Source organism: Narcine bancroftii, chromosome 1 (genome assembly GCF_036971445.1).
Source record: "Narcine bancroftii isolate sNarBan1 chromosome 1, sNarBan1.hap1, whole genome shotgun sequence".
NCBI classification, from domain to species: Eukaryota; Metazoa; Chordata; class Chondrichthyes; order Torpediniformes; family Narcinidae; genus Narcine; species Narcine bancroftii.
The window spans coordinates 446,097,408-446,122,137 of record NC_091469.1 but is presented as its reverse complement, the minus strand read 5'-3'; the positions used below and the strand labels follow the sequence as shown (position 1 = coordinate 446,122,137).

The following is a 24,730-nucleotide window of genomic DNA, read 5'->3' as shown; positions in this document are numbered from 1 at the left end:
TTTATTATATAGGAAGCTGTTATGGATGTGAAGGTAGCCACCTGTGCTGCAACTGTTCCATGATTTGAAGGATTTATTTTGTTATATGGCGATAATTATCATATTATTTAGAGAACCCAGCTCCAGGTAAGTGAGGCCGGTTATGAGTGAGGTGGGTAATTTTTTTTGCAATGGTTTGTCTTTCTAAATATATAATATAATCCTCGTACAAATGCTGCTTTTTGTTGAATTCCTTTCTATCCTACATGCATTGCTGTTTATTCTTTTCCCTATCTCCAGCAAACCCACCCCTGTAGCTCCTACAGTGACTGTCCACACAGTCATGGCGAGAACCATTAGCCCCTCTGTAGTAAACTCCAATTCACAGCCAATCAGGTACTTTCCAATTTGCATGCACAGTTAAATGGATGACAATGCCAGTTAAATGCCAATCGACTTGTTCTATCTTGCATAATCTTTTATTCTTACCAGTGTGTATCTGTTTCTCTTCATCCTAACCATATTTTTGTTTGCTAATCTGCATGATGTAGCCAACTTTTGAAATTTTTTTTCAACCAAGCTGAATGAAATAAAAATGTATTTAATTTAAAGATATTTCAGTTCTGCAACTGTTTGAAGCTGTGAATTCAGATAATCCTCATCACCTTTGTGTATAGTTTGAATTTAATATGGACATTTTTCATGCAAGATGTTGACGATACTAATTATTAGCATGAATGCCTTGTGATTTTTATTTCCTTAGACCTTCTCTTCACCCCACCCCCCGACCTTTTCAATTACATGTTCTCAATATTTTCTAGTTTTGCCCTAATCTTCAATAGTCCCATTCCAGGTCACTGCAGTCCTATTTTCAATTCGAATTTCGTACTCTTTTAATTACTGTTTTCCTATTCTGTTACAAAGGATCAGTTTTAACTGCCACTGAGAATTAAACTCGCTGATGTGATGAGAACCATTGTGCATAAACCAGGGTCCTGCTACCTTAAAGACTAAGTGAAACTGCACACAGATTTGTGATAGCATTGACTCCCAAATTCATCTAATTTGGTTTGCAATTGGGAGAATGTATACCCAGCTTTAATAAGTTGGTGCTCACCAGCATTTTGCAATTAAAAATTGTGCATCAGTTAAGTTTTGAAATCAACCAAAACCATTTCCTTCCATATTTGACAAGCAAGTAAAAGTAGTATGGACTTGGGTCAATAAAGAGCATTTGCTGATCCGGGACTGCATTGAGCTTTGCACTTGTAGCTAGGAGTGGAGTTGTGTCCTACAGTTTTTGGCTCGGTGTTCTGAGCTAGGTGGGAGAGCAGAACTAAGGGTTGAGGAAAGAAGGAAAATCACATCAGGGTGCAAGTTTGAAGTTGGGAGGTAGATTAAGCAAGACCCTGATTGCTATCTACCACCCTCTACTGGAGATTGCTTGTGACTGCATAACAATGGTGACAGAATTGTTGCATAAGAGTGTAGGTCAGCACAGCACAGGAACAGACCTTTTGATCAATGTGATTCCCAAATTAAACTCAACCTCTTCTGCCTGTGCTTGATACAAATCCTCTATTACTTGCATATTCAAGACTCTGGAGCTTCCATCACTACTGGTAGACTGCATCTTGGTAAAACTCTTCTGTGCTCTTTCCACAGCCTCCCCATCCTTCCTGTAATGGGGGAATCTGAATTGACTCGTGTGTTCCAAGTTCGGCCCAACAAATGCTTTGTATAGCTGCAATGTGGTTCTCTTTTATTCGTAATGGCCCTATCGAATGAAGACCTACATTCAATAAACCTTCATTACTGTTTCGAGCCCAGAGGACCCCAAAACCCAGAAGCAATAGATATTCACCAAGACAAATGATTACTTAAACAAAAGTTGCTTTTAATGATCTTTAAATATGAAAATAGAATCAAACTTTAACTTATCACTATTGACTTACTTAACCTAACTTAACCCCCTTCTAATTCTAAGTGCACGTGTATGTAATATGTGTGTGTAAGTTCAGAAAAGTTCTTTGATTCACAGTCCAATCTCACTTCTCACTCCTCCAAGTTCACTGGTTGCAGGCAATTCTTATACTGTGCACAGAATTTAACATTTATAAAGTTCACCAGGCTTTGGTGCTTGAAAGGTAACCTCAGGAAGGTTCTTGTCAGTTTTCAGAGAGAGATTTGATGTACGATGGACACCCAGCCACCTCAGTGTCTTTCTAACAAAACTTGCCCCCTTCAGGATTCTCCAGATGATGACCTCTTTCGTTCATGTCACCACAGAGTTCCTTTTTGTTTTACTTATTCCAAGTGAAACATTAGACAGCCAATCCTCTTGCGTGAACCACAAGGGCTTTGACTAGGCTGAATCAAGCTCTCACAACCCGTCTTCTACATGGGGGTTTCCACAAGCTTGCCAGCTTTTCCTGTTCCAGTCCCAGCTGCTGTTGCTAGCTGTAACTCTGTAGAAGTGATATATCTCTCTCTGAGAGAAAGCCTATTTGTCTCTCTCTGCTTACAAAACCACATGACCCTCTTAGAACAGTTCCAGACAATATGCAGCTCCAACTAGATCTTTCATCTATTGCCTTTTGTAAACAACAATCCATTAGTGAAATATCTTGGGCACTCTCCAAAGCTCTTGCAAAAGCTCTGGAGCTGATATGTCTAGCATTAGCAGAGTTTCAGTATTTCAAATAAGATCTGTTTTAAAGTGTTTGAATGTAACAAATCTTTCCCAATTTATCTTCAAAATCCACACACACACACACACACACACACACACACACACACACACACACACATATATATATATATACTCTGTCACATTACCACCCTTTCTACTTGTGTGGCTGCTTTCAAGGAATGATGGACTGAACTCGTAGTTCCCTCCGCACATAAACACTTTTAAGAATCCTGCCATTAATTGTGTATTTGCTCCTTCATTTGTCCAAATTGCATCACCTCACACTTAACCAGATGATCTGGAATTTCTCCACCCATATCTGTAACTAATTTATATCCATTGGCTTTCTTTTATAGCCCTCTACACTGTCCACAACTCCATCAATTATAAGTGGCATCTGCAAACTTGCCCACCCAACTATATTTTCATTCAAGTCATTTATATCATAAACAACAGGGGTACCAACATTAATCCCCATGGAACACCAATGGACATGGGACTCCACCAGAATAACTCTCTTTCACCACTACCCTCTGTCATCTATTGGCCAGGGTAAAAAATAGGATTCTGTTTCACCGTGGTTAAGCGGAAAAAACACACAAATGCTGGAGAAACTCAGCAGGTCAAACAGTACCTTTATATAGCAAAGGTGAAGATACATCACCAACGTTTCGGGATGGAGCCCTTCATCAAGGTGTGGCCAGTCAATTCTGAATCTAAGCTATCGATTCACCATGGATCCCATGCATCTACACATCCTTGATAAGCTTACCATCAGGGTCATTAACAGATGTTTTATTAAAGTCCATGTAAACAACATTCATTATCCATGCCTCATCAACCACCTTGTCAATCCCTGAAAAAAATCTCAATCATTTTTTAAGTTGCAGCCTCTTACACGTAAAGCCACGCTGACTGTCATTAATGTGGCTATGCCTTTCTAAATGTCTGCAAATCCTATTTCAAAATATCCTCCAATAGTCTTCCTATCATTGTGAGGCTCACCATCTTATAACTGTGGATTATTCCTTTTTTTCTCTTAAACAAAGGTACAACATTTGCTTCTCTCCAGCCCTCTCCAACTTGCCTAGTCCTAGGATCTTCATCAATGCCCCAGCAATCTGGTCACTTACCTCTTTCAAGACCCTAGGATGCATTTCATCAGGCCCCTGAGGCCTTCCAACTTAATTCTCTTTAAAAGACCCAGCACCCCACTTTCTTCATCTCAAAATGCCCCAACGCATTTTCTTCTCCACACTATGTTCCCTATAACTATCCTCTAAGTCCTTCTCGGGTGCACTTAAATTAAAAAAAATAAGTACTCATGATTTTGAAAAGTAAAACACAAAAGTCTGTAGATTTCCCCACAATGATCACTGGATCTTACACCTATGGCTTTCCCTTCCTGAAGTCAACAATCTGCTCCTTGGTTTTGGAGACATTGCGTGCTCGATTGTTGTTGGTGCACCATTCAGCCAAGTTTTCCATCTCCATCTTTTATGCTGACTCATCAGCTTTTTTTAAATACAACCCAAATTTGTAGAAGGTGTTATTGTCATATCAACCCATGTGGTTGTAGGAGTAAAGTGAGTAGAGCGGGGGCTAAGGACACAGCCCTGTATTGTTCTAGTGCTGATGGAGATTGTGGAGATGTTCTTGCCAATCCTCACTGATTGTGGTCTGAAGGTGAGGAAATCCATGATCCAATTACACAGTGGGGTGTTGTGTCCCAGGTTTTGGAGTTTGCTGATCAGTTTTGAGTAGATGATGGTGTTAAATGTTGAATTGTAGCTGATGAAGACCATCCTGATGATTGTATCTTTACTGTCCAGGCGATAAGGGCTTTGTGTGGAGTCAGTGAGATGGTATCTGCCATCCTTCATTCAACTTGAATTTCTTCCCACTAGTTTTAGATTCATCTACCATAATGATTTTCTAAACCTTTTTAAGATCCCCTCTTAGACTCCCACACTTCAGGGAGGAAAGTCCCAGACCTTCTTTATAATTCAGGGCTCACAGTTCCAATATTATTCTCGTGAAACTTTTCTGCACCCTTTCTAAATTTGAAATCTGGTTTTAGTGTTGAAATTAAATTGGTTCTGAGCTCTTTAAATTAATTGTAAATTCATATGCTTAAAAAAAAGTTGATGTAGAACCATTTAGTTCCTACTCTTAAGACAATGTGCAGGTGCGTCTTCTGTTTTGAGTTTTGTTATGGTCAATCAATTACAATGCTGTTATAAATTTAAGATTGTAGTTTTTTACTTAAGGCTAACTAACTGGTGAAAGATAAATTGTTCCATTTGTAATAATTAAAGAAAACTCGTACTTTTATGTCATTAACATCTTCAGAGGGGAAATTTGAGATTTCCTCTATATTGCTCATCATTCTCAGGCCTTCACAGTGATGTTGTTGTAGGTGTCAATGAGGAATGGTTGACATTCTAAGGAGGAGTACAAGAGGCTCCAATAGCTCAGTGGTTAGAGCATTGGCCTTATAAACCAGGGATCACGAGTTCGTTCTTCAGGCTGGGGCTTCATTTCTGAAAGGGGCACTTGATAAAGTGGTGACTCTCTGTTTTCCTTACGGTAGAGAAAGTTAAAGAATTTCACGTGTCACATTCTAAATGTTTTGGTATTGCGTGTCAATAATGGAACCTTGGGCTTAAATTAGGAACTCGCTATATTATCCATTGCACGAATTAATGTGGACAAGGGCTGAGATAAATCCCACTTGCCTTTCTTTTAACTTCTAAGTAAAATATTCCCATTTTAATTACTGATGATTTTCAATAGTTGTAAAGGACAATTTCCTGATCTTTCACTGCACATCAATTTCAGTTAAACTGTATAAAGATGTATTTTGACGAGTAATATGCCAATAGCTGTCAAAACATGGAGCGTTCCCTTAAATAGGCTGAAATTCTCTATTTAAACCTGTTTACCCATTGATGGCAAAAAGCTTCCCTTGCTCAATGACTGTCAGGACCTGATGAACCACAATCAATACAAGGCCTTGAAATGACGATTTGCTCTGGAGTTGATCCCACCATTCAGTGAGACCACAGTGACTTCACTTTTCTCCATTTCTCTTGTTTTTTTTTGGTTAATAGACATCTGTCAATCTCTGAGCTGGCACTTGTCATCGTTTGTCGGATGAAATTTATGATCTTAATCACCCTTTTGATACAGAAGTGGTTTCTATCTTCACTCCTAAAAGGTCTGGCTCTAACTTTCAGGCTATGTTCTGGATACTGAAATCCATTGGAAATACTTTATTCTATTCCATCATTCTTTACTTGCCATCCGATTAAATTGCTTGTTAATATTATTTTCATGAACAGTACTCTAGTTTGTAATCACCACCAGGTTCAGGAACAGCCGCTATCCCTCTGCCATCAGATGCCTCAACAACAAACTCAATCAGGGACTCATTTAAGCACTCTTACAATCCTGCAAAAGGCATTTGTAATTATTAATGTAGGAGGAGACCCTCCTCCCAAGAATACTGTTGAATTTGTTAGACAAAGAGCAATATTTAAAATATCACAATTTCACATCAGTATATTTCTTTAAAAAAAGTTATCTTCACAGTTTGGGTCCCTGAAATAGATTGTTCTGGAAAAGAATACATGTTTATCATTTTCCATAAAACACATGCCTCTGTAGCCAATTCCATAGTTTGCAATTGGCTTGTAATCAGCCTGATCCCATAATTCCCGTAGTGTAACTATCTGCATGAAATACTTGTTCTTTCTCTTTAAATGCGTTGAGTATTTTAAATAAGAATCACATATACAAGATTGCCATTAAACTTTGATTGTTAAACTGTCATTGAATAATGAAGGAATATTTTAAGTTCATTGTTATTCATCCTTTCACACACTTGGTTTTTATGCTGATGTTGTGTAGGCCACTACCAGTAACCACAGGGACAAGATGAGAAAATGATAGGCTTTAATACACATAAGAGCCTTGCTGACCTGAATCCCAGGATAGGAATGGAGGCAAGGGAAAGGTGGCTTGACTTTTATGGCCCAGGACCACAGGGGAGGAGTCATAGGGTACGAGTCATCCGTGGGCGGGCCAGCTCCATATATACAACTGACAATCATAACTATATACAATGGAGGAAACATATTACCACTTATTGAAAGCTACATGTACAACGTTGAGCTATTACTTTGTGCAAAACAATCTATTGTGCATTTGAGTGCCAAGTGACTAGTTTGTAAAATGTAATTGATCTGGCATCTCAAATAGATTAAAGGCCATTTCAAAAGCCTTTAGCAAATTCAGCTTGTTTTTTTGGTGTCAAAAACATTTTAATGTTTTGAGTTATTCAGGTCATTATCTCATATTTACATATAATAAAAAACCTTGTCAAGAATTGACAAAGAATCTTTGTCCTTAATGATGTCTTTTTAAACCGAAACTATTTAAAAATAACAGTGATGAATTGTAAAGTTCTAATTTTAGAGACATTTTTGGGACAAGGACTATGTAAGTGTATAGCAAAATGATGACCTAAATAACAAACCAATATATTTTCTAGACTACAAGCATCAGCACAGAATACTGCAGGAGAACAGAAGGGGAATGAAGCCAAAGAATTGACAGAACAAGGTCAGCATGAAGAGCCAGACATCTCCACACTAAGTCTGGCGGAAAAGATGGCCCTGTTCAATCGCCTTTCACAGCCTGTGACCAAAGTAAAAGCACTGAGGAATAAAAGTGATACCAGGCAGAGGCGGTCGAATGCCCGGTACCAGACTCAACCAATTACACTGGGTGAAGTTGAAGAGGTATGTATTTACATATTACAGTGACATCTAGTGTTCTTGAGCTTGTGGGCTACTTTTCACGCAGAAGGTCAAAGCTGTTGTGCAGGAGGAGGGTGGATCTGATTCCATTCATTGGGAAAGACGATGAAGCAGCAATTAATTTCTGAATCGTGGATGCACTATATTCGGTGGTGATGTCTTTGAAAGGTCCGTACTGAAAATATGAAACGTGGTTATTAGAGAAGCTCTATCTTTTGCCATGGGGTAGATGACTCTCAAATGACTGTTTTGAATCAAGTAGCTGGTATGTGATCTAGTTTTTTAATGTTTTATTTTAATTTATAGTGATGCACAGCTAAATATAATTAAGATATTTACAAAAGTTGAGGAAACTGCTCTTGAATTTAATGGTGTGGAGTGTGGGATAACATTTTCAATACCTCAGTCTGGTCTTTTGAAGTAACAGTAAATCTCCATTGAAATCGATAGAGATTAGTTTTAAGCAGTCTGGTGCATTATAGTGACATTATGGCCGTTTTTAAAAAAAAATCCTTTAAATATTTACATTTAATATGAAGATTTCAATGTGTAATTGAAAAAATATGTACCAAAATATCTCTACATTCTTGGGATAAAAGTACAAATAAAACTTCAAAACAAAGCCTCGATGCAGGATATTTCTCCATGTTAAGCAATAAAATAAATTGCTGCCAGGATCAAGTGATTATCATTGCTCAGGTTCAGATGGTCACATTTGAATATTTTTGTGATCTCCTGGCGATTAGTGTGATTATTCCGAAAGGTCATAAATTATAGTATTCACACTTATAAAGTGTGCTCCTTCTTCACCTGCTTGCTCCATGTGGCGGATGTTGCAAATTAAAATATTTTGTAATATTGTAAGGAGATAATTGAATGATGGGCTTATTGAACCCCAATTCTTACTTTGCCTATATCCTCTGGAGTGGTAAAATAAAACTGGCTGCATCTGCACGTTCGGAAACTGATGGGGAAAATAGATATTCCTGATAATTTGCCATGAACGGAGCAATACAATAATGCTGATCTTCACTCGATGAAAAGTCTGATCATTAATTCAGAGCTTTATAATTTCTAGTCTCACTCCGATTGATTTCTGCACATGATTAGGACAGACACTTTGCATTACTTGGAGAGTGCAGCATTTGCTCTGCTGAATGAGAATTTAAAGATAAGGTTGTATTTGAAGGGCACTCTTCTGGATTTAAAATTTATCCCTTGTTCAACATCACTAAAACAGATCACATGGTACTTTATTTCATTATTGTTCACGGTATCTTGCAGTGGGTATTTTAGCTTTCATATTTCCCTACAATGCAACCAGCATTGTGTTTGTATGCTATATATTTTATGTTTGTCTTGTCTTTATTAGATCAAAACAGTGGAAGTTTCTGTTTTGAAGCAAGCATAATATGGCACCTTTCTAAAATAATTTATTTGCTGAATAACCTTGTCAACTTTTTTTTGCAGGTGCAAAGTGGCAATGGAATGATCAGACCCTTGTCACAATCTCTGGTCAAGACCATGGCCGGTCAGACTGCTACATTCTCCACAGCCTGTGCTGGTGATCTGCACCTTGGGAGATCTTCCACTGTTGAGGACAGTTTACACGTTACCCACTTGTCAGCAGCAAAATCCATTCTTTCTTCCCACAGCTCCAATGTTGATAATTCAAGGATGGGTCACCTTCCGTCAGACCCCATGCGCTTGTCCCAAGAAAAAACATACGGATTCAGTGGAGTATTCAAAGAAGGCATTGGGGAGGATTACAAGAACGAAATGGAAAAGCAAGAGGTGCTGCAACGGAGTAATAAACGCGATAGCTTTACGGAAACTATGCCTCAGGAAGTTGCTGGTAGGAGTATGGATAGTAAGTATGGAAGTCCAGAAAGTGTCCCACAGACAGCTGAAATGAAAGAAACCATGAAATTGGAGAACTTGAATGAAAGCTGGGAAACTGCAGAAAACCACTTTGATCGCTTCAATAATAACAAGGGAGACATTACAGGTAAAAAAAAAATCTGTAAAACAAAAACAACATGCAGATACTGGATATATGAAATGAAAATCCAATATATTAGAGATGCTCAGCATGTCATGTGGCATCTGTGGAGAAAGAAAATAAAGTATCAGGTTAATGGCCAGAAAGAGTCTGAAGAAATGTCATCGACATGAAGCATTAGCACTTTTACTCTCTCCACAGATGCTGCCTGACCTACTGAGTATCTTCAGCATTTTCTGTTTTTCATTTGTGCTATGGGTACTTTTTGCTTGAATCCTGCCTTAAATCCATGATTCTTTGATTGTTTCTTGATGGCCTGAAAAGGTGGTTGAGTTGCTAACGACTTAAAAAAAAGATCCCAAGTACAAACTTCAAGATGCTCTTAATTTAAACAACTGCTAATGGACTTTGGGGTTTAAAATTAAACTCCATTTACTCTTCCCTGATAGGCATAATGTGGTCTTAATTTTTTTTTAAATGTATACTGCACCATGGATTACAGTCTAACATTCTCCAGGTAACTTTGTGACTTTGAGTGTGCAATGGTTTAGAAGAGGGAAAAATCATGCCAGCTCTATGTGCACTTTGCCACTATTTGATGCTAACTTTACTTCAATTGCAAAAGATTTCAAGTGTCTCATTTCATGCATTCACTGTGTGTAAGCAAGAAGGATTAAATGAAAGAAATTGCATGCATTCTACAGTATAACAGAGAAACAGGTTGCTATGGGCACTGTGCCCAAGGCCACTTTTATGGTCCAGTCACGCACTCTCTGACATTCTATAAATTCATTTCGTATTTTACCCAGCCACAATAAAAAAAAAAGTTGACATTTGGAATGAGCTGAGGAAACCTTCACTCATTGTAAATATTTGAATTTCCAACTCTGGTTAGTTTGTGGCTACTCAATTACTAAGTGTATTCAAAAGTTGGATTTTTGAATGCTAAAGAAAGCAAAGAAGTGGGTAGAGGGGAAAAATGCAGATGATATACAACTTCAGGCAATATTATTGAGCGAAGCAAGATGCAGTATTTGATGAGGCCAAGAATTCTACCCATTACTGTACTTTTTCTCTTCTATTCTTACTTTCACAATTTGACGCGTGTGTTGTTCTTCCTTCAATATGTTAAAGCTTTGATTGCTAACATGGAAACAAATTCAAGGTGGACACATTGAGTATTGGTAGTAATCCAATTCAAGGAAAGTTTTTGTCTGGGTATTTCCTGAGGTGATGTGCGCTTTATTTCAGAGTGATCCAGAGTTTAACTGGATATCTTCCCAAATTCATTATCATGTTAATTTAGACCTGACTTCAGAACTTCATATATTGTTAATACAAATTTATGATACAGAAAGAAAGCTTTTTGAAACCTAGAAAAGAGGAAAAAAATGTCATTCAGCCCTTCCAGCTGGTCAACCATTCAATGTGATGAAGGCTAATCATACAACTTCAGTACCATATTCATGCTTTTTCTCCATATCCATTGATCCATTTTGCAAACAGGGCCACATCCAACTCTCTTTTCAATATGTCTAATCACTGGCCTCAACTATTTTCTGTCTTGGGTCATTCCAAAGTTTATCATTCTGATTAAGAAGTTTTTCCTCATCTCAATCCTAAATGGCTTACCCCTTATCCTCAGACTCTCGCCGTTTGTTCTGACTTCCGCAACATCAGAAATATTTTTTCTGCATCAGAATGTTGCATGTTTCAATGAGATCCTCTCTCATTCTTCTAAATCCAATGAGTATAACCCAAGTCTATCCAGCCTTTCTTCATAGGTCAATCTTGCCTTCCCAGGAATCAGTTTGCTACACTCCCTCAATAGCAAGAAAATCCTTTCTTTAAATTGAGAAACCAAAAATGTCATGCAATATTCAAAGTATGGCTTTACCAAGGCCCTACACAACTGTGGTAAGGACTCCCTGCTTTGATGAAAGGCAATGCGCAGTTTGTTTTCTTTCAATCTTCAATGACACCCAGATCTCGTTGCAAATCTTTTTCCTAATTTCTCAACATTTAGATGATCTGACTTTCCATTATTGCTACCAAAGTGGACAACCTGACATTTATCGACATTTTACTGATTCTGCAATATATTTGCACACTTCCCTTATCTATTCAAGTCACTAATCTTCCTCAATCGCGCACTACCACCCACTTTAGTGACATCTGAAAATTTAGAGATATTACATTCAATTCCTTTGTTTGTCTTCAATATATGTTAAAAAATAGCTGGGGTTCCGGTACTGAACCCTGTGGAACCCCACCAGTAACTGCCTGCCAATCCGAAAAGGATCCATTTATTACCACTCTCTGCATCCTGCCAACCAGTTTTCTATCCACATCAGTGCATTACCTCATAGGCTATATTCTTTAATGTTGCACATCAGTCCCTTGTGCAAGATCTTATGAAAGGTTTGCAAGTCCAATTACACCATATCAGCTGGTTCATAGTTGTCCACTCTACTGGTTGCATCCTCAAAAAAAAATCTAGAAGATTTATCAATTATGACTTACTTTTAGTACATTCATACTGACTTGGACTAATCATGTCCCTTCTCTCCAAATACTTGACTCCAGAATTTTCAATACCACTGAAGTCAGGCTAACAGGTCCATAATTCATTTGGTTTCTCTCTTCCTCCTTTCATAAGAAGTGGTGCTGCATTAGAAGCCTCCAATCAAAAGAATTTATTCAGAGTCCAGAGGATGTTGGAAAATAATCACAAATGCATCCATTAACTCAACCACCCTCTTATGCGCTCTGGAGTGCATACTATCAATCCCTGAAGATTTATTATCAGTCCATTTCTACTGACTGATGACCGTTTCTGTCAATTTTTGCAAGTCCTCTTGATCCCTAGTGTTCCCAGAATGTTGTGTGCATCTTCCATAGTGAAGACAGAACTATTCAAGTGATTTGCCATCTCCTCTTTACCCATTTTGATTCTGACTGCAAAGGACCTACTTTTGCTTTGACTGGTCTTTTTCTTTACATACCTAAAGAAGCTTCACAGTTGGTTTTTGTGTTCCTGCAAGTTTCTTTGCATTCTATTTTTTCCTTTTAATTAGATTCTTTGTCTTTGCAGTATTCTAAATTTCTCCTAATCCTCAAGTTTGCTGTATTTCCAACCAATTTATATGCCCATTATTTGGTTATAATTTTATCCCTGATTTTTCTCATCCGGTTCCCTTCTTTGTTTTATTTTCATGACAAACAAAAATATGTTATCTTTGCATGGAATCACCTCCATGCCTTTGATCTGTGAATGAGATGGCATAATAATGTAAGAAAATAGGTAGAATAGTTGTCTACTTGCCATCTTCCATGTCTAGTCCTGTCAGAATGTTGCACATCTTAAGGAAATCCCCTCTCCTTCTAAATTCCCTGCCTTCAATATAATTGAAGCTGATCTATCTATTGACGTCAATTCCCTAATCTTTCAAAAATGTATCCGCTACCCCTTTTTAAAAAAAAAACACACATTGATCCATCCTCTACAATTGTCAAACTCATCCAGCTTACTTTAGGGAAGAAAATCTACTGTCATTATTCTATCTCCAGATTCACCTCCATCTCATGAGACCTGGTTTACCCACAAAGTTCAAGTTATTAGTTTACCATCTATGCCTCTAAACTCTCCTCACTCATTTGACACCTTGGTAGACACACTTGCTGATTTTTTTTTTCTCATGACAATCTCCATAGTCTGAGGCAGCACAGAGTATCTGCACAAGTGTAGAGCTCGTCGCAAGAACCAAAGACTTGTTGATCCAAGGCTTTTATTAGCAAAAGACAGGAGCTCTTCACAGGTGGCCGACCAGTCCGGAATGATCCGACCTGGCTAGGGACACAACCCTTTAAGGCCCAGACAGTAGGCGTGGCTTAGCTCTCAGCCAATCGCTATAAGCACAGTCTAGATACAGTAACTATATACACTCTGTACATTGGTGATAGATCTGTACTATCACAACAAGTTAATACTGTTTAAGTATATGGCCGTTCAGTCCTATCTGAGGAGGAGACTGCCCCTTCACTTGCATTCTGGAGAGCTGTCTAAGATATCATGCAGACTATTGTTGGGAGTATAATCTAGCTTCATGATTTATGCGCTCACCTATGAACGATGAATCCGCAAAGTACAAGCAAGCACAATATATGGAACTAATTATTTTGCTGCAAAATACTCCCTTCTAGCAACCTGAAGGATAATGCTAAGATACATTTGTAGAGTGTAAATGTTGATGGCCTATATCTGCTTCACAGATGTCAAGTAGCTTGGTCTCTTTTTGGACTTGCTCACCTACTGATGCCATCTCCAGCTAAAGTAGAGTAGACTATCCACGATCCATGACAACTGCAGCATGGGGATTTCCAAGGAACAGATTTGCCCAACTAACATCACTAGCTGGATCCAATTTTCTACACACTCCTCCCAGTAGCAGCACAGAATTCTAACAAATGGTGTTGGAAATGGGAAAAAATTGAATCAGTGCTTTGTTTCACTTCACTGAGAAACAAGTAGATATAAAGGAGGTTTATTCTGCCAATGTGCAAATACTTGAAAGGGACATTAGATGATGGTCTCATTTCCTCCCTGCCAGCCTAAAATCATTGCTGATCCTCCCACAATTGAATGGAAATCCATTCACCTCCTGAGTGAAACTGTCGATCAAACAGGCCAATACACCTTGCGGTTCACCATAAACAGGTATCCATATACAGCTCGAGTCACGCTGGATAATATTCAGAACGAAGACCACGTAGTTGCAGGGAAACTGCAACCAATCTATTGTGACCTGTCCATTTAATAAATGGTCACTGTACAAAGGTCCTTTAGACAACAGCTTGGTTTGAGAAAAGATGCCAGAATTGTTTTTCTCTCAGCAAACCAGACATGATCACTTACTTCTTACATGTTTGACTTTTAATAACTATAGTCTTCATGTCATGACTGAAAACAAGGATGGCCACTTTTAATGATTTTACAATTTTGTCAGAACATTTGCTGCAAGTTTGAGGTGAGAATTGCAGAAGTTGGCTAACATTTTAAAGTTTAAACAAAAATCAGTCAAAGATGATGCATTATTGTTTATGATATTTCTGATGCTACCCTGTTGTTGAGTAGAGTGTGAGGGCCCTGCCTCTGAAATGAAAACCGGATCGGCTACAACGTTTGCTGCATTACCAAGTTCTGCTGCAACAACCTCCAGACATTGTTCGCATCTGCAGCCAGTCACTCAAGTGGAAAGTAAAGTGCCTTACGATCAGTCAGAACCAATTTCTAGTGAAGCCAGCCGAATTGAAATAAGTGAAGACATCTCAGATTTCACTGCTGGAAAAGCAATGTCCATAAAAGAAAGGTAACGATATCATTGAAACGTAAATATTATAGAAGATAAGATAATGCAGATGTAAAGTTAAGTGACACTGTTGGACTTCAGAGAAAAAAAATAGCAGTCTTTTAATGGAACAAAACATTATTTTATGCAGCTTTTGAATGTTACCTTGTTGAATTATAAGTTGATGGCATTGTTACTAATAAAAATGTTGCATAGAAGTATCTATTAAATGACTTTGCAGTTGAAGCTCATTTTGAAAGAGATTTTAAAAGCATTGCATAAATTATGATTCACCTCGATGCTTCTATTTTCAATGTAAAGGTCAATTGCATGTTTTTAATTCCACTCTTTTGCTGATATATTAGTCTTGAGGAATATCAGCAAACTATTTTTGAGTTTGTAAAGGATCAACGTACTTTATAAGTGGTAGCAGTATCACATCTGTGCTTTGATGCTCAAGTTTTTTTTTTGCAGCTGGAATATGCCAAAGCTTAAAAATGATGAAAATAGCATACATTTAGTTTTTTTTAAATATTCACAACAATCTCACTTTGGAGTATTACATGCTGAATTCATTACAACTAAACCATTGGATTCAAGTTTTCAAATATAGTGCCATGTCCTTTGCAGGTGGAGGCTGTTTTGTCAAAGTATCTCATTCATTGTTTAATTGAGCTGACAAATCCAGTGGGTTTTGCTTGTTTTTTTTTTCTATCTTAATGATACATCGTGATTTCTCTCGTTTTCTCATAGTTTGACTTCTGAGGGAAACTTCATTTTATCAGCTGTCATTTTGTCCAATTTTGTGTGTTTCCATCTCACTGACCTATTTACCATAGATTTAAAAAAAAAGTAAATTAGTTTTTTTCCAGCATGAAGTGCAGTGGATATATGGAAGTGCAGTGGATATATATGGAAGTATTCTGCAAATTCTTGTGTGTTGTTTCTCTTCCCCATTTTTGGTTTGGTCTAATCCATCATTAGACTTCTCTATTTTCACTCTGTGATGTGCTGCACAAAGGCTCCAATTTCCAGTTCAACTAATAACCTGCTTGGGTCTGTTTTGCTGTTAGTTGTTGATACTGCACACTTTACTGCTTCTAAAAAAAACTGAAGGTATCAAAAAAAAGCATGGATTACTTCAGTAAATATTTATTTTAGATCATATAACCTTTCTGAGCTTGCTTTTGAATTAATATAAGCAGATATAATTGTTGATGCAAATCGTTTGTGAAATCCTGGCAAATTTCCAGTGTACATGATTGCTTCCTGCATGTGTTCACTATATTTGGTAATTGATTTCTCACATCCATAATAGGTTCTGTCATTTTTCTGACCACAAATATTCTTATCACTCAAATATTACCCAATGAGTTTCTGCACATTTCATGAGTTGTTATTCATATCAATTCAAAATATACAGTGCAACTCCGATTATTCAAAATGGTCAGGACCGGAGGGTCTATGTCAGATAAACGATAAATGTCAATTGGAAATAGCTTCCCTTACACATATGTTTTGGTCCTGTCCCTCTTTACAGAATTATTGGAAGGAAATTTTTTCCATTATATCTACTGTTTTGAATATTGATTTACAACCACATCCCATTACTGCAATTTTTGGATTACCTATGATAGATTTGACTTATTTATCTCTTCCTGCGGATCGTATGATTGCTTTTCTTACACTAATGGCTAGAAGATCTATACTATTAAATTGGAAAGAGGTAAATCCTCCCACTGTTTTCCAATGGTTTACCCAAACCATACTATGTTTAAATTTAGAGAAAATTAGAAACTCTGTCTATGAATCCCCTTCTAAGTTTGAGTTAACCTGGCGACCATTTATTCAATATTTTCATTTGTGGTGAGTTGATCTGGCTCTGTTTTCTTTCTATGATTATGTATGATAATTGGGCTGTAAGATGAGATCGGAGTGATCGGCGTGGTTTAGCTATATCTGTAGGTTTTTTTTTTTAAAGTTTTTTTTAAAGTTTTTTTTAATTCAGATTTGTTTTTCTTCTTTTTTGGGGTTTTTTTTCTCTTTTTTCATATATTGTTATTAATTATATCTTTTTTTTTTAGAGATAGTTTACACCCTAAACTGATCAAAATTTTTTTTATGATATATTTTTATTCTGTAATATTATTGTTTAATATCTCTGTATTAATTCATTACTTACTATGTATTTTTTTTATATCTCTTTGAACTGTATGTGTTTATAAATTATAATAATAATAAGATTGAAAAAGAAAGAAAGATAAACGTTTTTTTGGAATAACTGGTCATTTTTTAAAAACAGCCCAGTAGCAACAGCAAATTATTCATCAATATTTAAACAATAGCAAAGAAGAAATGAAAAGAGAGGAGGGAGTTACCTGAAAGGAGGAAAATTGTTGTTCTAATTTCAAGTGAATATTTTTCAAACTGTGAGGTCAGTTTGGCTCCAAAAAAAGTTCGGATAAATGAGGATTTCTGATTTCTTTCGGATATCCTCATTTATCCAAAATGTTTAAAAAATAAATCAGATAAATGAGTATTTCGAAGAATCCGATTTCAGATAATCGGAGTTGTACTGTAGATCAATTTGGTTTTTAATTGGTGATGATTGTCTTAAAACATTTATTATTTGGTCATTTGCCTCCTCCCTTCATGCCAGCCAGGATTCAAATGCCCCGTACTACTTTGTACTACTTTCAAGTTAATACATTGTCTTTGCTATTCATGATGCAGTCTCATGTACATTAAAAAGACTAGATGTAGAAGGGTGACTATTTGGTGGAAATACAACTGTTTTCTCTGTGAAGTGAGCCTCCTCCACTGTCCCAGTGAAATTCAAAATCAGAATTCGCTGACATGAACGTTTGCCATAAAAGTTGTTGTTTTCCGGCAGCTGCAAAAATTGCCATAAATTACTTTTTTAAATCAATAAATTAGTGAAAAAGAAGAGAGAAGATGAGATAGTGTCTGCAGTTTGTCCTTTCAGAAATCTGATGGCAGAGGGGAAGGAGCTGTTTTTGTTGGGTATTGGTCTTCAGGCTTCTGTACCTTCCTCTGGGTGGTGAGGGTCCTTGATGATAGAGGCTTTTTTATTGAGACGCCACCTCTTGTAGATGTCATTAATGGAGTGAAGACCAATGCCCATGATGGCACTGGCCAAATTCACAGCATCTTCCTGTCCTGTGCATTGGCCACCAGTCAGAATGGTCTCCACGATACACCTGTAGAAATTTGCACCTGTACTGATCTGGTGAGGTGCCAAATCTCCTCAAGCTCCTCAGGAAGTATACCTGCTGGTGGACCTTCTTCATAATTCCATCAACATAGGTTTCAGGATAGATCTTCAGAGATGTTAGCATCCAGGAAATTGAAGTCATAACCCTTTCCACTACTGACCCATCAATGAGGATTGGTTTGTGTTCTCCTGGTTTCCCCTCCCTGAAGTCCACTCAACTAGCTGATCTATCACTTCCCCATTGCCATCTGAAATCCTGCCAATGACTGTGGTTTCCTCGGCAGATTTGTAGATGGTATTGGAACTGCGGTGACTGTTTGTTCAGCTAGAAATCTCATGCGTGATATAGCAAGTGAGAGACTACAGTTACAGAGAGAGATCAGATGATACAGAGCAAAAACAGCGTAGTTTTTCTATTCTGGTTCATTCAGAAATCTGACAACAGCAGGAAAGAAATCAGTAAGTGCTTTATCTCTTCCATCTTGCGGGATCTTTATTTCTTTTGCTCATGATAAAATGCACCTGTAGGTCTAAGGAAACAACTTTTTTTTCCCCCCAGGATGGCTTTGCTAAAGCGAAGTGGTGAAGAGGACTGGAAGAACCGAATTAACAAGAAGAAGGACAGTAATAAGATGACCATGATCAGCCGTTACTCACAGTATCAGGAAACAGAACAAACTTGCATCAAAAAGGTAATGCATTTCTCAAATGTATGATTAGTTGCCAACACTGAACTAGCACAATTTTCAGACCTCTTGTATTTGCTTGTTTGTGAATGAGCACAATAAAGGTGTATGTAAAACACGTGCATCTGTCAGACCTATGAGGGCATAAGCACTACCATTGCAATACGCAGAATGAAAAGCATAGAATTTAAAAAACTTATTCCAATAGTTGAAGATCTATAATAGGATTTGAACTCTATAATGCTTAAATTTAATGAAAAGTGTATTGTCTTACTTTGAATTTGTCCACTATTAATTCTTTATGTGGGGAAATGTAAAATGTATGGGCTGTTCAGAGGAAACTCGGTTTGAAATCTATTTGCATGTGTAAGCCACATTCATTGAATCTAAATAACTTCAAAGTTTCTGTTAGCTTTAATGAGTTAGACGAGTTCACTTTCTTACGTTTTTGTCAGTCTTGGGAACTATTGTGGAGAAATCTGCTCACCTTGAGTTTTGTATTTAGTTATGTTATGAAATATACAGCGTACCTTCAACTTCACAGTGCTGTAAGATGGCTTGCAACCATTTAGTATTTTAGTTTCGCTGGAGGAATAAACATTACTTTTCCATTTGTTGAAGAAATTCTAAGGGACAAGATTTGTGTTTGTTTGGAAAGGCTGGAACTGTTTTGGGATAGTTAGCATGGCTTTGAGAGAGGGAAATCCTGTCTCACTAATTTGATTATCTTGAGAGGTATCAGAGAAGATTGATGAAAGTTAATGTGGTCTATATAGACTTTGGTAAACCATTGGATATGGTCCCCATATGAGATCCAAGACAAGCTGTCTCTCTGGACCCAAAATTAGCTTGGTGATAGGAAACGTGGGGTAGTGGTGAAAGAATACTTTTCTGATTGGAAGTCTGAGACCAGTGGTGTATAGTAGTGATCAATGCTGAGTCAGCTGTTTATTTACCCTCTGTTCCTTTCAGAATCTTGTGTACATCTATTAGGTCACTCCTGGCCATTTTTTTTTTATATAAGGGAAAAGAAGCCCAGCCTATCTAATCTCTCTCAATTACTCAATTCCTCCAATCAAGGCCACATTCTAGTAAATCTCCTCGCCACTCTCTCCAATCACCTCCTTCCTATGGTATGACGACCAGAAACCACACACAATACTCCATGTGCTGCCGAACTCTCATCTTCTATGCCCTACCTAACATGCACCCTATTTATTTCTATGCCAGTTTCAGGGAATAATTGAACTACTATTAACTGTGTATGACATCCCAAAATGCATCACTTCATACTTGTTTGGATTGATTTCTATCTGCCAAGGCTCTAATCGACTTCTCCACTAGTCTATATCCCTGTCGTAGCCTTCGACGGCCTTCCTCAAGAACACTAATGTTTGTCATTTGCAAAATTACCAACAATATATCCTGCATTCATATCCAATTCATTGACAGATGTCACAAGCAGCAAAGATCCCAGTACTGATGGTAGGTGTATCAAAAAAGCAACCTAGTTCAGGTGAGATGCATATTTTAAAGGGGATCTGAGAAATAAAGCTTTCGTAAATGGAGGTGGTGGTGAAATTAGATTAAAAATGATTGTTTTTAAGTGGCATTTAGACAGACTTGAGAAGGTAAGGCATTGATGATGGGACAAATAGCTGGTTTCTGTGCTGTATAACTTTAAAGGAAAATTCTCACTTTAATAATGAAAGATTGTAGCATGCTGTAGTGCAGAGGGACATAGCAATGCTTGTGCATGAATTGTAGAAGGTTGGTTTGCAGGTCAAAAAGGCAAGTTGAATGTTGGCTGCCTTTGCTAGAGGGATTGAATTTAAGAGCAGGAAGGTACAGGATACTACTGCAGCCGCACCTGGAGTACTGTGTGCAGTTCTGGTCTCCTTACTTGAAAAGGGATATAGTGGCTTTGGAGGTGGTGCAGAGGAGGTTCTCAAGTTGTTTCTGGGGATGAGGGGGTCAGCTTAAGAGAGAGATTGAGTTGCCTTCCTTTAACTCCTGAGAATAAGAGGGGATATTCTACAGCCCAGTGGTTTTCAGACTTTTTCTTTCTACCCACATACCACCTTTAATAATCCCTATGCCATAGTGCTCTGTAGGCCCTTTCATGCAGTGAAAAAGCCCAGCTGTAAAGGTGGAGATTCTCCACCCATACAGCGGGTGACTTACCTCTATGAATGCGCCGTGGCCAACTCCACGAGGCACCGCTGAAGCTTCCTCATGGTTTTGAAGAAATAAAATTGTATTAATGAACAATTGACGTGGTACTTCACAAAATATTTCTATTAATTTATTTAGAATTTCTATGTGATGAATTACTTTCAAAAATCCATCTTGTGAAGAACTGGGAGTGCTATATGCACATGTCATTTGTTACAAGGTTTCTGGTAAAACAACACCTAATGTTCTAAATTCATTGTTCACATGGTCTGAAAGAATATTCATATAGAAGATGTTTTGCAGAAGGTTCACTCAATTGATTTATGGGGTGAAGGGGTTGATGCCAACCAAGATTGCACAAGTTGAACTCATTGAAGTACGGAATGACTGGTGATCTTATTAAGGTTCTGAGTGGAACTTGTAGAGAGAATATTTCCCCTTGTGGGAGCACCTCAAACTAGAGGGCCAGGTTCCTGAACAAGATGTTACCCACTTCATGAGTCTGAGAGTTTACTGTAGTTGCACAGGTGCACAATACACAGCAATAATACTGTAAATTAAATTGCCACAAGGTGCCATGATGGAGAAAGATAATGATACAAAAAGGCAGTGACACAAAGAAAAGGGCAAACAGATCTTTTGGTGGTTTTGGAGTAGCTTGTGTTTGGTTAGAATGGTATGGGGTGGTTTAATTCAAAAGTCTATTAGGATTGAACATAAGAATTAGTAGCAAGAGTAGGTGATTCTGCCCATTGAACCTGCTCCGCCATTCAATGAGATAATTGACGATAGGCTCATATCCACCAACCTGTTTTTCTCCCCATATCTCTTCATTACACTGCTTGTAAAAAATCTATTCAACCTTGTCTTAAATATATTCACTGAGGTCACCTCCACTTCATCAATGGGCAGCAAATTCCACAGATTCACCACCCTCTGAGAAAAGTGGTTCCTCCTCGTCTCCATCCTAAATCTGCTACCCTGAATCTTGAGGCTATGTCCTCTGGTTCTGGCCTCCCCCCAACAACGGGAACAACTTTCCTACTTCTATCTTATCTATGCCTTTCATAATTTTATATATTTCTACAAGATTCTCTCTCATTCTTCTCAATTCAAGCGAGTACAGTCACGGATGACTCAATCTCTTACTGACTGCAGGGTCTGTAGGGGTGCAGTTTTGTACTCTTGAGTCTTGGGAGGAGAGAGAAGAGGGTATGGCCAGGGTGAGGTGTGTCCTTCCTTGGCAGTGGAAGGGTTTGTTGGAAAGAGAGACAGCTTCTGAACAAGGAGCCATTTATTTAAAACTGAGGTGGGCAAAAATGTTCTTCTCTGTGGGCTGTGAATCTGTGCCACCAATTGCAATGGTGGCCAGATCACTGGATGTATTTAAGGTGGAGCTAAATAAATATTTGGATGATGGAATGGAGGGTTTTAGGAAATTGAAGCAGAAACGAGATGAAGTCCGCATTAATCCAACATGATCCATTGAATGGTGGAACATCCTGGGTAGTCCTGGTTGCCTAATCCTGCCCATTCATTCCTTTTTAAATTCAATTTATGTATTACTATTGTAGGCTTTTCTGAAGAGTGAGGAAGGGGGAAAGCAAAGGGAGAGAGAGGAGAGAGATACAATCTATGGAGAGAGATAGACAGAGAGAGTGAGACACATAGAGAGTGTCTCTCACTCACACACACACACACACACACACACACACACACACACACACACACACACACACACACACACACACACACACACACACACACACACACACACACACACACACCACCACCCCAAACAGAGAAAGAGGGAGAGAGAGAGATTTAAGTGAGAAAGATAAAACTAGAGGTGTTGGACTTCAGGCTTTTGTGCCTTCTGCCTGGAAGAAGCAATAAGAAAGTATTATGACCAGGGTGATGTGGATCCTTTATGATGTTGACATCCCTCTCGAGGCAGTGTCTCACTTAGATGGAGACGAGGAAGGATTTCTTCTCTCAAAGGACTGCAACTGTTTGCAATTCTCTGCCCTGGAGAACAGTGGAAGTCGATGAATATATTCAAGGCAGAGATTTACAGGCTTTTAAAATACAAATATTTGTGGAATATGTGGAGGGAATAGGGAAGTGGTTTGTAGAGCAAAATTGAATCTCCCTGCCCTTTCTTCCCTTCTCCCTGGTCTTTTAATTCAGGCACCTGCCTGCTTTTTACTCACACCTTGGAAGGGCTCAGGCTCAAAACATGAGTTGTGTATCTTTAACTCCTAGGGACTCTGCAATACCTGCTGAGTTCCTCCAGCATTTCTACACTTTTACTACAATCACAGCATCTGCAGGGAGTGATTAACCAACTGTTTAGTCTATAGACAGACAGATAGATGGATGGATGATCAGAAGGTCTCTGTTTTTAGTTAATCAAAATTTTTAGAGAAATAACAGATTTGTCATTCCAGACAATTTCATTTCTAAAACTAGGATCGCAAAGAAAAAAACTGCCTACTCAAAAATTTTGCCGTATTTCCCTTTTGTTCCAACTTGCAGGAACAAGGAGAGGTTTCCAATGACATCTGTGTTTCTAATCAGCTCTGGGTAAGACCAGTAGAGTGTGTTAGGGATTTACCAAGGGCTTGCCTTGCGCACCTCTTTGTGCTTCTGGCTGCTGATAGGAGCAGGATGCTGTATCTTGTTCATGGTATTTGTAAGTGGCTGCTTTTCTGTTGGTAATTGCAAAACTCGAACATTTCCTAGGTTTTGCTCTCCAGTAGAGAGAGCCACATGAGCACTACCCACTGACCTTGGTGAAAAGGCTAGCATAAACAATTACGCTCATTGTGTTGATTGTTGGGGAACTTAAGTTCATGCTCAACTACTGAACCCCATGTGAAGTCCAATGTAAAATGTGACCAGAAAATAAGTGACAGAACGTGCCCAGCGATATCCTTAACTTCTTAACATTGAAAGCAGGCAAATCCTGGAAGTTGGAAGCAGAACTGCCAAAATTTCCATGCAAATTCTGTTATCAAATTGTTTTTCTTAAAGTACATTGATGCTTAATTTGGATGCAGGTTGTTCCTTTAAGTTTAACTCAATGATTTTCATTGTGCCCCTTGAATATAGTATTTTTTAAAAACTTTAATACTCTTTAATAGAGAAGTGCCATTCCCGCTTCAAATCTATAACTTAGCAGCTTGCAAATCTACAGCTTGACCAATAAGACCAAGGTTAAAGGTGTAAGTTAGGACACAGCAGCAGAATTTTGATATGTATTGTAGAGTTGGAGGTGAGAGGCCATGTGAAGATACAGCCTTCACTGCAATTCAAGCTGTTTGACTAGATAGAAATAGGCAATCTTCGAATGACATGGGCACCTGAATAATGTCCAAAGGGCTTTTAATTACCTTGCTCCGCCATCCATTAATTATACTCCATGGGGTTTGGAAGACGACTGTGTGATCCTGTTGGCTATGTTGATAAATATCTAATTATGTTTATTTGCATTTTTGACATGCTTGGGCTGGAGCTTGGAAATCTAATTATCTAATTATTTAATTATTCCATTTCATTGAAATGTTATGGGATTTGCTGGTTGGAGAATATTCCTTTGAAATCTTTAATAATTGTTCTTGTCCAAGTGTCAGAGTTGTTGAGAGATGGTGGGAAAATTTATGGAGGAATTCACTTCTATTTTAGAAGTATTCCTTAAAGTTTTTTACATGATTTGGGTAGTCTAATCCTGATCTGTCTATTTTCTTGATCCATCTCTTGTAACCTTGATAAGAGGGAGTGGTAAAAA

The 24,730-nt window shown here is 38.1% G+C and overlaps 1 protein-coding gene across 3 annotated transcripts in view; it reads left to right on the top strand.

The window, feature by feature from the left end:
- Window positions 1–24,730, top strand: part of svila (supervillin a) — a 241,297-nt gene that overhangs the window by 135,545 nt on the left and 81,022 nt on the right. For all 3 annotated transcript variants that reach the window (XM_069914482.1, XM_069914483.1, XM_069914484.1), the window contains exons 13-18: window positions 280–375; window positions 7,227–7,476; window positions 8,965–9,502; window positions 14,631–14,865; window positions 18,639–18,771; window positions 23,479–23,526. In XM_069914482.1, coding sequence (XP_069770583.1) covers window positions 280–375; window positions 7,227–7,476; window positions 8,965–9,502; window positions 14,631–14,865; window positions 18,639–18,771; window positions 23,479–23,526 — 1,300 coding nt within the window. The remainder of the gene's footprint in view (window positions 1–279; window positions 376–7,226; window positions 7,477–8,964; window positions 9,503–14,630; window positions 14,866–18,638; window positions 18,772–23,478; window positions 23,527–24,730) is intronic.